This window comes from Nicotiana tabacum, chromosome 20 (genome assembly GCF_000715075.1).
Source record: "Nicotiana tabacum cultivar K326 chromosome 20, ASM71507v2, whole genome shotgun sequence".
In the NCBI taxonomy this organism is placed as follows: domain Eukaryota; kingdom Viridiplantae; phylum Streptophyta; class Magnoliopsida; order Solanales; family Solanaceae; genus Nicotiana; species Nicotiana tabacum.
This window is the reverse complement of record NC_134099.1, coordinates 83,466,524-83,479,463: the sequence shown is the minus strand read 5'-3', so window position 1 is coordinate 83,479,463 and position 12,940 is coordinate 83,466,524. Positions and strand designations below refer to the sequence as shown.

The 12,940-nt window shown below is 37.0% G+C and overlaps 1 protein-coding gene across 1 annotated transcript; it reads right to left on the bottom strand.

The window, feature by feature from the left end:
• Positions 1–2,554: 2,554 nt before the first annotated feature.
• On the bottom strand, positions 2,555–8,647 carry LOC107771917 (apyrase 2-like). Its single transcript, NM_001325121.1, is given in 9 exon segments — positions 2,555–2,720; positions 2,819–3,008; positions 3,141–3,358; positions 3,652–3,743; positions 3,988–4,193; positions 6,457–6,549; positions 6,671–6,727; positions 6,822–6,950; positions 8,298–8,647. Coding segments are annotated over 9 exon segments (1,419 nt in total). The 5' UTR covers positions 8,616–8,647; the 3' UTR covers positions 2,555–2,604.
• Positions 8,648–12,940: the final 4,293 nt, after the last annotated feature.

The following is a 12,940-nucleotide window of genomic DNA, read 5'->3' as shown; positions in this document are numbered from 1 at the left end:
TGGATTAAGAGTATTTCTACAATTCTCCCTTTGCTCAACTGTCTTTTAAGGCTATGTTCAAGATGGTGAAATATTCTTGATTCAAGAGTTTGTATATGGGCATAATACCCACATCAGGACCCCTGGCTTTGACATTAATTATTCTGTGTACATATCTGAATTATTATGAATACACCTGAATTAATTTTTAGTCCTAATTATCCTGAAATACTCTTGACCTTGTATACTTTGTACCGGGCAGCACCATTTTGGATCATCCACTTAATTTGAATATCTTTTAACGTTTGAAGGTGTTGCACGACGGATGAACAAGGGGATAGATTATTTCGAAGAACAAAAAAGTGAAATTCTAACAAGTAATGTTCATGCCTTCGACCAATGATGCGTGTGATATGTAGCTATATAAGCAGAGAAAAACCCCCAAGCACGAGCTGCGATAGTCAGTGCCTCAAGTAGTCACATTCTAACAAACTAAAGACACGCGCCTTTGTTTACCTCGAAAATACGAGTAACAATTAAATTTAATTTGTGATTTTAAAGATATGTGATTTAGTTCAATAACAATTAATAATCGAAAAATATGAAGTAGAAATGAAAGATAGAGTGAATCAAACCAATGTTACTCAGCAGTAGTGACTTCGAGCTTAGTGGCCTCGAGGTGGCTTAGGACAGTGAAAACAATTAAGTAAGAAAAGTAAAGTAAGAAAAATAGATCTAAAAGACAATTCTGATGAACAGTAGGCAAAAGGTAGAGAGTATATTCTTTTCTCAATGATTAGATGATGTTAAAAATGATTGGGGTCCCCTTATATAATAGGGGAATTCCTAAATAAGGTATATTTCTATTTACAGTAAGGAATATCCTTGGTACATTTGTTTAACCGCCTAGTACGCAATCGTACAATCCTATTCCGGGATTTGCGCCATGATCTTTGAGACGTGACAGGAATCTAGCTCATTCTGTTACAAATTTATAACGGAATTATTTCGGGGTCGAGCATACTTGGCCTCAATATTCCTTGAACTCCTGTCTTCGGGCATTGCATTCTGTCTTCGAGCTCGAGTCTGATCCACCGGTCTCGAACTCGACCTCACCCGGACTCGGGCCTAGGACGGAACATCGAGCCCATAAATCGGAGGCATATGATTTTGACCGTATACAACCTTCACAAGTATACATGTCTCACAAACATTTTTTGCTGGAGTAGTAAATAACTTTTTTCCGGAAACATTTAAAAGGACTCACATTGCAGCAGCTTGTAATTACTACTCCATCTAGTGGATGCATTTATTAATGAAATCTCAATTTATCTGATTAAAAGAAGAAAAAAAAAAACTAAAGACGGACTCAAAAAACAAATAATTAAATCCAGAACTCGCCAGGATCAAAGTGTAACACGGTCAAACTTATATTTAATTAACTCCCATATAAACCACCCAGCAAGCCTGGCGTACAATCTCCCAAAGCTTGATAGTTGATCACTATAGAAACATTGCCCTCTCCTTAAAATATACGGAAGGGATGAGGAAAATATCTGGGGCCCAGCTTTGGTACTTTGCTTGATTATGCGCCTATTTAGAGTGAATTGAGGCTCAGAACAATAAGGACTGGACACATCAATGACTGAAGGGTGATTGAAGCTCGTGGGGACGGTATACCAGCAAGGTTTAAGCTGAGAAAAAGGTGGGATGTAAGGAAACATGCTGAGGAAGGGAGAGCTGGTAAGCAATAGGTCCAACTAGGGTGGCAAACGGGCTAGCCGGGTCGGATATGGACATATCGAAAACGAATAATATAAAAACGGATAAATTATTCGTCCCGACCCATATTTAATACGGAAAAAAACGGGTTAACCTGCGGATAATATCCATATTATCCATGGCTTCTTGAATATGATCACTTTTGGAAGAATTCCTAGTCTCTCAAACTTGAGGAACCTCCAATTTAAGGCTTTACAAATGTAAAAGTTAAACTCATTAGTTATGCTTTTTCTAAATGGATAATATGATTCTTATCCATATTTGATCCATTTTTAAAAAGTTCATTATCCAATCCATTTTTTAATGGATAATATGATTGAATAACTAATTTCTTTTAACCATTTTGCCACCGCTAGGTACAACCCTGTTAGAATTCAATAGTGTCCGCTGTCGGTAGTATTTAGCTGAGAGTTTAGGAGTGATTGGTAAGAGGAAGCTACCATTAAGGTTGAATCTTTAGGTACAGCCTATCTCCTAGCTGACACTAGAATATGTCATCCGCTTGTTAGCCAGAGTTGTGAGCTAGTGCTGTTAAATTATGCTGCGTAATCTGTGAGTTTTATGTAATGTAAATTGCGTGGAAATAAAAAATTGATCTCATTTATGTAGTGCATAATTCTGATAGTACATGATTACAAACAGATTTATCACTATTCATAATTCCCTCCAATAAAAGGGAAAGATAAAGAATCTCAATCTGCTTGGACTTTGGCACCCAAGTGGCAATCCTTTTGTTGAATATTAGCCCAATAGGTATATCGACAGCTGCAGGTCAAAAATATAGTTGAAAATCATAAGCTATTTTAAAGCCAAAATTGCATGAATGGATCTTGCATTTCCCAGTTAAGTCAATGATGAAGCAACTTCAATGGCACTGCCTAATGGCCACGCTGCTTCAACAAGGGAATTCTTGTACTGAACCTTTTTCACCAATGTGATTTCTTGCTGAGGATCAAGTCCTGCTCAGTGAAGAATAGCAGTGAATCACTCAAAATGCACTGAAATGAAAGTAGTGTCTACTTAGTACTTACTGAAATATGAACCTAGTCTTACTCACCGAATCCATCTACAAGTAGAGTGTACTGATAGACAAGATCCATGCACATGTATGGCAAGTTATCCGGATCCACACGAGGAAATGCAGATTTGGCACCCTCAAGTCCAGTTTCACAAGCACGCTTAGCTGCACTTTCATAATCAACTGGGCGAACTTTTGCCACAGCTAAACTTGGATTAATCATACCAGCCTATGCCCACAACATATATAATTTGTGTTAGACATTAGAGGAAGAAAAAATTTCCCATTCAGAACTACAAAATTAGAGTACTTTTCTAACTCATTAAATTTCCATTAGCAGCCTAACTCGAGCGATTCATACCTCAGCAGCTCTGTCAAAGAAAAATGAAGCAACAAACATATTCTTCTGGCCATCTCCCCCTCCACCATTCCACACCCCACCAAAGGTGCATTTCATGTGGGTACATGTTGGTTCATTAACTTTCAGAGCCTTCAGAGAAACCTCCATACAACTACTCAAGCTTGAACCTTGAGACATGGCCGATGCTGGGTAAACTGCTCCTCCATACTTGTATGACCCTTGAAAGAAAACATTGTTCATCTTCAATTGTATACTTGCTAATACAGGAAAATAAATACATATTTTTCAAATCACAGTAAGACTCAATGTAGATTAAGGATTCAGTGCTCCTACTTTCTGCACCTAATCAGTGAATAAGGTCAGATATGAAATTCAAGTAAGGGAAGGAGCTTTTTCTCTAGTTAACCTCCTTTTTTACTTCTTAGAGAGAGAAATGATGCTTCCAGAAAGCACTGCATCAGAAAAAACAAGTATAGAATGATCATTGCACCAGGAGAAAAATAGTAAATACCATGATAGCCTCCCAAGATGCAAGGATTTCCAGATTCATCGGTCGCCTTCAAGATCTCAGCTCGAGCTGCTAGTAAGCCGTAGTGCAAATAGCTGTAAACAATATATATATATATATATATATATATATATATATATATATATATATATATATATCATGGGAACCGGAGTTTCTAAAGATGATAAAACACAAGATAAGCCCACTCCAAATAACAACTGAAATATGTTCTTGCCCACAAGTTGGATCAAAGATTCAAGAAATTATTTGGAGAGCGCAAATGTATACTCTGACATTCTCTAAATCATCACATAAGTATGCATAGAGGATGAGATGGACCTGTGAATGTAAAGGTAGTATTTTGTCCCCTTTAAATACATTTCCTGGACGTATGTATCCTCTCCATCTGATACCTTTGGAGCCTTTTGGGCATCTGACTCAGAGATGGCATACGCCATTTGTACAGATCCACCTCCAAGATCAACCACCCCAACTGTATCAGAGTATTTCTTGCCCAATTTGCCTAACAAATAATTGATGGTTACCTGCATTGATAGCAGAAACTAAACATCAGCTAGTTATACAGTTGGTTGACCCATATATCAGACTGTATCAAGAGGTGATAGAAATTGTATACTCCATATGGTTAGGTTAAAGATCAAGAAAGGGTAATAAAAGTATACGTTTTTATTTGAATATGCAGATAATCCTATATAGTAAAACATTTTTTGTTAAAAAAGAAGCCTCCGCAACCTTTTCTAATATATTCTCCAAATTGGGAAAATTAGATTTAGGCATCGAAAGACAACTTGATTTTCAGATTTCAGAAAGTAAATTTTTTTAAAAATATTTCTAAACAAAGCACTCCAAATTTCCGATGCCTCTCTATTGTCCCAAAAGATAAAAGCTGAAGGGGAGGTTAATTAATTTTGTATATGTAGTGCAGGATTACTACAACAATAACTAAGCACCAATCCCAAACAAGTTGAGGTCAACTATATGAATCTTTACTGTCCATGTTGCTCCGCTCAAGCTCACCCCAGACCAAAATTATACAAAATAAAAAATAAATGTAAAAGTACTAGAAGTCCTTATATCTTCTATTGACATATAAATCTCTGATAGGACCCAAAAAGAAAACATAGGAACTAAAGTAAACATGCTAACATGACTAAAGTATTCCCAAATAACTGGTAGATCTTTTTCTTCCGTTGTGTCTATTTATGCTAATTCTACATGGATTCCAAGAGACAGTAGGCGTTTCAAGATAGCTTCCTTTCATGTGACTTTAGGTATCCCTCATCCCCTTTTAACACCCTCACTCACCATGGTTTCATATTTATGAACTGTTGCATCTCATGCAGGATTACTATTATCATCAACATGGCCTAACACAGTGTCCAATTGCAAAAGATTGAATGGGACAATGCATTCGATTTGCTTATTCTATCTTTTATTTCAATCACCACGGGTAGAAAATAGGATAAACTTAAAAAGCTCTCTATATTATCTCGACCATTTAGGATGGGACTAAACATGCAATTGTCAGTTTTATATAAAACTCCCCTTCATTTGTCACTCAAATAGGAAAAGATTCCCACCTTTGAGAACAGATGATTATTCCACTGGTAATCCCATCTTGCAGTATTAGGAAGGCAAAGGCTTTTAACGCTTGAACTTGAAGAAGAGGTTAGAGGAGGGTAGCTTAAGTTAGGTAAGTTTTTCACGAGTAAGAAGTCGAGGAAAATGTGAACTACTTGGCCATTCATTGTCATGTAGCACACCGATTATGTGGTGCACTGTTTGGAGTATCTTTGGTATTGAGTGGATTGTCAGCTTCTGCCAAGGTTTTGTCATGATATGGGCATTCGCAATGAGAAAAAGAAGTTGGAGCATAGGAAATGGCCCCTTTGGTTCTTGAATCGACAAATTAGAAAGAAGGAATCAAAGAGCTTTTGAAGGGGTTGAAAAATTCTATTTTACATATTAGAGAGTTACTTATGTTTCTTGTAAATATTTGGAGCACCTAGAAGATTCCTGAAAGTGTAGATTACTGAGCGCTTTTTACAGAAAATCACATTTTGTCTAGATCCTCTACTTCAGTATATAGCTTGTAAACCAGGTTGACGGAAATGGCCAAAAAGCTTGTAGGAGACCGTAGTACTTCTACCAGAAATCAAAGGTGGGGAAATGAATGCCACGAGAAGAAAGCATTCAGATGGAGAAAGAAACTTTTACTAGTATTATAATATTATGTCAATAAATTGCCTTTATCATCAAATTAATAAATAAACAAAAAAATTCCTTCTTCTCTGGTTCAATAGTTCCACCTTGACATGTTATTCAATAAACTTATTTTTGATAGGTTGCTATTCATAAAATTCTTCAAAGGCAACTTGAAGATATTGATTAGTAATAATTGTTTATCTACATAAAGAACCTAGCTCTTCCATTTTTCAAAAAAGAAAAAGAAAATCTACTTATATTATCCTCTTCTTGAACCTGAGCTAAAAATCACTCTTTACCATGATAATAATGCTAAATATTAGCAAAACGATCCACTAACCTTGACTTAACTAATCAACATTATATCAGAAGGAACTATACCCAATAAATAGCAGAAAAATGAATTCAAGACTAGAGATCAGAACAACTCCCCTTCAATTTTTTTTTTTTCATTCTCAGAATCTTTTTTTGCTCTTCTCTAATCTATAAGGAGGTCAACTTTATATTAAGCAAGCAACTCCACTTGAATAATAGTTTTATATACAAAGAAGCTAATAACAGCTTGAAGTTCATATAACATACCCACTGGTAAGCACCTTCTTGATTTCCATCAAGAACAGTGACCGCATCCGCCTTTGCTTTGAAACTGCTTTTGCTCTTCAGAAAATCCCTCACCTTCAAAACACACTTACATCTGTTACAAGTACTGACAAGCTTAAAGTAGAAAAAGCCACTTAAAATTTGAACATAAGACATGCCCAAACAGATGAAGGTCTAGGATATGAATCAATCTTACTGCTTGAAGAATCCTGTCAGATGCATCACCTTCCAACTGCCTCAAACCTGCAGTTGCCTAGATAGACTGCATATCAATACTGAGCATACAAGGCAGCTAAAATTTTTGAAATTGAATTATATGAAATATTTTAATAAAAAAGTACACTAACCCCAACTCTCACTGGCGTATTACTGCGCAAATTGCGTGGAACTACATTCTCTGCTTCCTTTAGAAGTGATAGAAGAGACTCCGCAGCAGCCTCAGGATCACTAGCATATGAACTCAAACCTGGTTTTTCCTGTGGTACCAAAGCCAATTATAGATGAACATCCGCTGTGAATTGAAAGCATTTACACAAACTATAGGAATTCATATGTAACAAACTAGAAAGAGGGAACATATAGGTTGTTCGTAGAGAATTACGGACTTCACCGAGATGCATTTCCATCAATCGATCAACTGCATTTGAATCCAGAACATAATCAACAAAGGTAGATACAAGATTTACAGCAAGTGGATTTGGAATTCCACCGTCGATCACGGACTCTATGACGCTTTTACGACCTCTCTAATCAGCTTTGCAATTTTTCGTTCATAAAGAATGAATCCCCCGATAAAGAAAAATTATCCCTCCCTTTTACTGAACCATGGAGAACCCCAAGTAGTTAACCGGACAAATTTAGTTGTCACATTCCACCAGCCATGTTGATTACCAAACTAGGTTAGCTATTCATATAGCTTGCTCAACACAAAATTTCGCTCAGTTGTACAGTAAACTCCAAATTAAACTGACGCAACGTCTCCCTAGCCACTGACCACTGTTACCCACCATCTTTTGAAGCATTATATATGTGTGTATACTTACTTTAATTGTCAGATGCAGTGGGTTCAGCTTTCATATATATATATACACTCTTACATTTTTCTTCCACTTACATTAAAGGTCTGACCCAGACACAATAGGTTGAGCCGAAGCCACAGTGTCCAAACTATTTTATTGTGATCAACAATATGAATCATCTATAAGCTAGTCATATGGCATATGCTACAGCACAAAGTTTATCTTGCTTTCTTTTTAAACTTTAAATTATACTAATGGGGCATCTCTCATAATACCATTATCCACCCTATAGCCCAGAGGCAGTAGGTTTGTCAGAGGGTTGATTTCATATATGATCGCTCAACTTTTATTTTATTTTATTTCCCCAAAGCCTCTGAACTATTTTTTGTAACAAAAAATCACTCAACTTTGCTCAAGCATCACAGAATGTCACTAAACTATTTTTTGTAACAAAAAATCATTCAACTTGCCTAAGAGTCACATAACAAGTCTCTAAAATTTTATTTTGTAACCAAAAGGTCATTCAACTTTTCCTAAGTATCATATAAAATGTCTCTTTTGTTTCCTCCTAATGACTTACTGTGATACTAGGCAAGTTGAGTGATTCTTTGGTTAAAAGGATAGTTTAGTATTTTTGTGATACTAAGGTAAAGTTGAGTGATTTTTTCGCTACAAGTGAGAGTTGAGTGACCATCTATGAAATCAAGCTCTCTGTTTTCAAACTAGACCCTGCTGGTATCGGCATTATGAATCCACTATAATGCTCGGGGAAAAGATTAGATTACATCAAAAGAGTAAAATTACCTGCACGAAAAGTTCGAGTTCATTGCCAATGGGAACGAGATCCAAGTTCTCATCGAAGCAGAAAACGTGAACTCTACTACCAGAACTACCAGCATCAAATATGACCGCGTATCTCATAGATCCGAGATTGGGAGAGAATTTCCGATTCAGAGACTCCATAGAATCAGAAGGAGAACGCGTAGGCATTACATAAAGCACGAGAGAAACAAGGAACAGAGGTACGCAGATCACGAGAATCACGCCTTTGTATCTCTGGATCTTATCGGAGAAGGATTCTCCACCTCCGTATTGCCTGTTTCGTTTCAATGTCTTCTCCATTTGAAGTGCTGGATCGAGCTGCTGTTGCGCCTCTAATAGCTCGGCTGCCGATGGTGATCGGTATCGGATCTTGCCGTTTCCCGGCGCCGGCGCCTGAGTCTCCTGTACGGCCTCCAGCTCGAATTCTTCTTCTCACTAGTTGTAGTGTCTCTGGATCACACACAATGCGCCGATCCGAGACTACAGGATAAGCAAATGCACCGGGAAGGAAAGAGAGACGCTTTTTCTATACGGTTTAGGAGTAGTATATGTCTGAACTCTACTGAGAGTATAACTGCTAAACCGGGCGGTCTGGCAAAAGTCCTCACACTTTTTCTAATTTTTCTATTTTCTATTCCCAAACGTGTAAAAATATTTAACTTCATTTTAGAAAGAGAAAAAATGGTCAAATTTAAATTAGGTAATTTTATTCTGGATCAAACTTTTAATTGAACATTACTCTATTTTTAGAAAAAAAATTATTTTTACACTTGACCACTAGAGTGGCTTCAGCAAGAAGATAACGTTAAACTATCGTCAAAAGTTGAGGAGTAAATTTTTTTTTTTCTTGAAGAATTTGAATACACGGAGTCCACTAATTTCACACTAAAATTTAGTTAGTGGTAAGAAAAAATACGAGACGATATATTAACCACAAAGGTATCAATGAACAAAAAGTATAATGGACATCAAAATTGAGCAATTTAGTTAGTATATATACAAATTTGGGTTTAAAACATATTTTTTTCACGAATTTTAAAACACGGCTTCTTTAAATTATTAATAATTTAAGTTTTACTGTGATGTTTTCTTAAATATAATTGCGATGTTTTCTTAATTTTAATTAGCTTTTCAAGTTACAAAATAGACCTAATTTCTCAACGATTTAAATTCAATAATCAATTATTTCAATATTTTCTTTTACCGTTGAATAATACAGTAATTGAACTTATTCGATCAAATAACTTTATATGAAACCAAAAGGGTAGTTGTTTACCCTAAAAATCGGATAACAATTGAGTTTATATGTTGTTTTTGTTAGTAAATCTGTATTGCTGTAATAAACAATAAAACAGTAAACTTTCTGGAAAAACAGAAACAGAAAGTTAGTAGAACCAGAACGACAAAATAAATTCTGAAAAAATAATACTCCCTCTGTTCCAGTTTATGTGAACCTATTTTCTTTTTGGTCCGTTCCAAAAAGAATGACCCCTTTCTAAATTTGGAAATAATTTTGCTTAAACTTATAATTCTACCCTTAATGAGAAACTTTTATAACCACACAAATACTCTAGACCCCTTTTTAACTTGTTTAGGACCACAAATTTTAAAAGTCTTCATTTTTTCTTAAACTTCGTGCCTAGTCAAACAGGTTCACATAAATTGGAACGGAGAGAGTATAGGAATAAATCGAGCCCACTAAATACACAGTGTGTCCTTAAGAAAATTATTCCCCTCAAGTACCCGAGGTGCTGGAATATACCCTCCCACGATAGAACGATTTAGCATATTAGTACAAAAAACTCTGGTGAACGGCGAACCACTCAATGATCGTAAAACACACTGGAAAATATTGTGCAGAAGAAGAAGAAAATAATCAGAAAATTTAGAAGTAAAAATTCTCGGATTCAAGGCATATTTATAGCAATTTGACATTGTTTATGAAAAGGTTTGCAACCTTTTAGAACAACTATAGATGTTGGAACAGGTGGAAATATTGCGGGAAAATTAGAAAACGGATTTAAAATAATCCGGGAAAGAAAACGGACCGGACCGTACCGGGTCGCGGGTCATGGGTTATTTCGGATTGAATTTTCTTTAATTAATTAATTAAATAATTGAAAGGAATTTTGTCCAAAAAGATTAATCAATCAATCTGAAGCCGAAGCTGAAGCCGAACTGAGCGACGATGACGGCGCAAGGCTTGCCTTCTTCTTAACTTTTTAAGAGCTAGAAGAAGAGCAATTGTATATATACCCATCAAAAGTCTTTTCTTCCTCCAATATGGAACAATGTCCCTTTGCCAAGGAGGAAAAATTAAATATTTTATTTTCCCTCCATTTCCCATTCACTCTCTTTAAACTACACCAAGCTTAAAATTAAGCTACACCAAGCTTAAAGCCCAACAGTTTTAAGGATACGTGATATATATTGATACAAGAACGAGAAATTAGATTAATGTGGAAGTAAATGACAAAAAGATAAATATGACATTTGCATATTTAATAGCCTTTAGCCTTGTGAAATTAATCTACCTTGAACTAAAAATGATATTTGTGAATGAGAGAGTGGAATGGGTGACAAAGCTAGAAAATAACAGTATATTGCTCTTTGAGATATGTTACAATGTATCTCCATGAATAACTCAGTTCCCTCTATTTATTGGGGGGAAACCTACCTTTTTAGGCATTATATTGTAAGAAATAATAGTCTTGATTTAGTCGACCTTTGGCTCTTTTTTAGACTAATTCTGCACGCCATAATAATTAATTAGTGGCGAGAATCATGGACCCATGTTTGAAGAGTTGACAAAGCTTTTCTTCGAGGTCATTGGGAACGAGGTCGATTATATCTTCGATAAATACGAGGGCAAGTCTGAGGATCTCGATGGTCCGCTTTGATGGTGCTTTTGAGTTCGATATTATCATATTCCGATTCGGATGACTATGTTGGACATTAGATCGAACCCCGAACTTCGATATCGAGACAGGTGTCACCCGTGACTTCGATTTCTACCCAAATACAGATGTGTTGACTCTGGTCTATTGCTTCAGATGCCCAATCGAGCCTCGAGCTCTATTTTACCCATGTACAGATATTCCCCTCGTTTTTTGGAGAGTAGGCGATAAGAAACGATATGAATCCTCGATTTTCACTTCGATAAATTATGATGTAAGCGATAAAGGTACTGAAACATCCCGTCAATGCATATTTCAAGGCATTAAATGCGCGTCAGTCGACAATCAGCCATTACCGGCATTGAATCGTCATTTAAAATTTATAACTACCCCTTTTTTCATTTTTTTCAAGTTTTACTTTCAAGTCTTCTCCATTTTCTCCTTCAAAGATATTTGCCGTCCTCGGAGCTTTGTACCTGAGATTTCTGTGTTTCTTTGCTTGCTTTCATCTCAAAATACCAAGTATCCCTTTTTAATTTCCTCCTGTTCTTCTTTATCCATAAAAAGAGATGGCTAAAACCTCTAAAACTGTTCCATAAAAGGAGACTGCTTCTTCGTCACGGTCAGCCGGCGATAAACTAGCGGCAGAGCCACGCCCTGAAGAATTCTTTCCTAGAGGGTGCTCGACCAGTGCTGATTTCAAGATTGAAAAAACTTCCTCGGTACCAGGTCGATGTGAGCCGGTCTTGAGATATATATGCTCGATCACCGAAGATTTCCTCTCCACGGTCAAAAAAGACTATAAATGGGACGACAAACATGTGGTGTGCCCGCGCCCGAGGAAGCAATCACTACCCACCTGGAGGGTTTCTTAAGTGTTTACACTTACCCCTTCACGTTGGGTCCCTTAGATCCGATTATCATTGCTTTCTGCAAGAAGTACGAAAGTGACCCTCGGTCAAATTCACCATTCTTTCTGGAGGATAGTGATTCTTCTTTGCTTCTTTGTAAGCAAAATCGAGGGGTGTCCCTTCACCCTCGATCATCTTATACGTCTATACAGTCCCCGACTTTATCGAGGGGCTAATAAAACTTACCCGCCGGGCCACCAGGGCACCTTTCTCGAGCATAGACGAGGATTGAGACTGAGGCTGGATAGGCCAATTCATTCGAGTGAAGACCTCGGACCTGATCCCGGCCGAGGATATGTCATTTCTCGAGAAATGAAACATGAATTGTAAGTATAGCTTTGCTTTTTTTAAAAAAAAAATTTTGTTTATTCTATTTTTCCTATTCCCTCTTTTATTAGCATTGTTCCTCGATGCTGACCGTTGCTTGGATGTCGGATGCAATTCCTTGACTCGAGGAGCAGGTCAGGGGCCTCATGTCACAGAGGACATATTCTGAGCACACATGGCGTGATTTGTCGAAGGGTCGGTGAGAGGCTCGTAACCACGGTAAGTTTCCTTTTCTGATTAATAATGGGCATTTTTCATGTTTTCTTCTCGAACTTACTCATCTTTTTTCCTTTATAGGTTTCGGAAAGTATGTTGCAATGAGGCCCCCTACTGGTTATGAAAACATCCTTCCCCGACCCCTTGCTCCGAAGCTGGCCAAAGCGAAGAAGAGAATGTGGGCTCTGGGTTCCTCGAACTTGGAGAAGCGGAAACCGAAAAAGAGGCAGGCGCGCAAACACAAAGGAAAGAACTGGTGCCCTCCCATCGGACT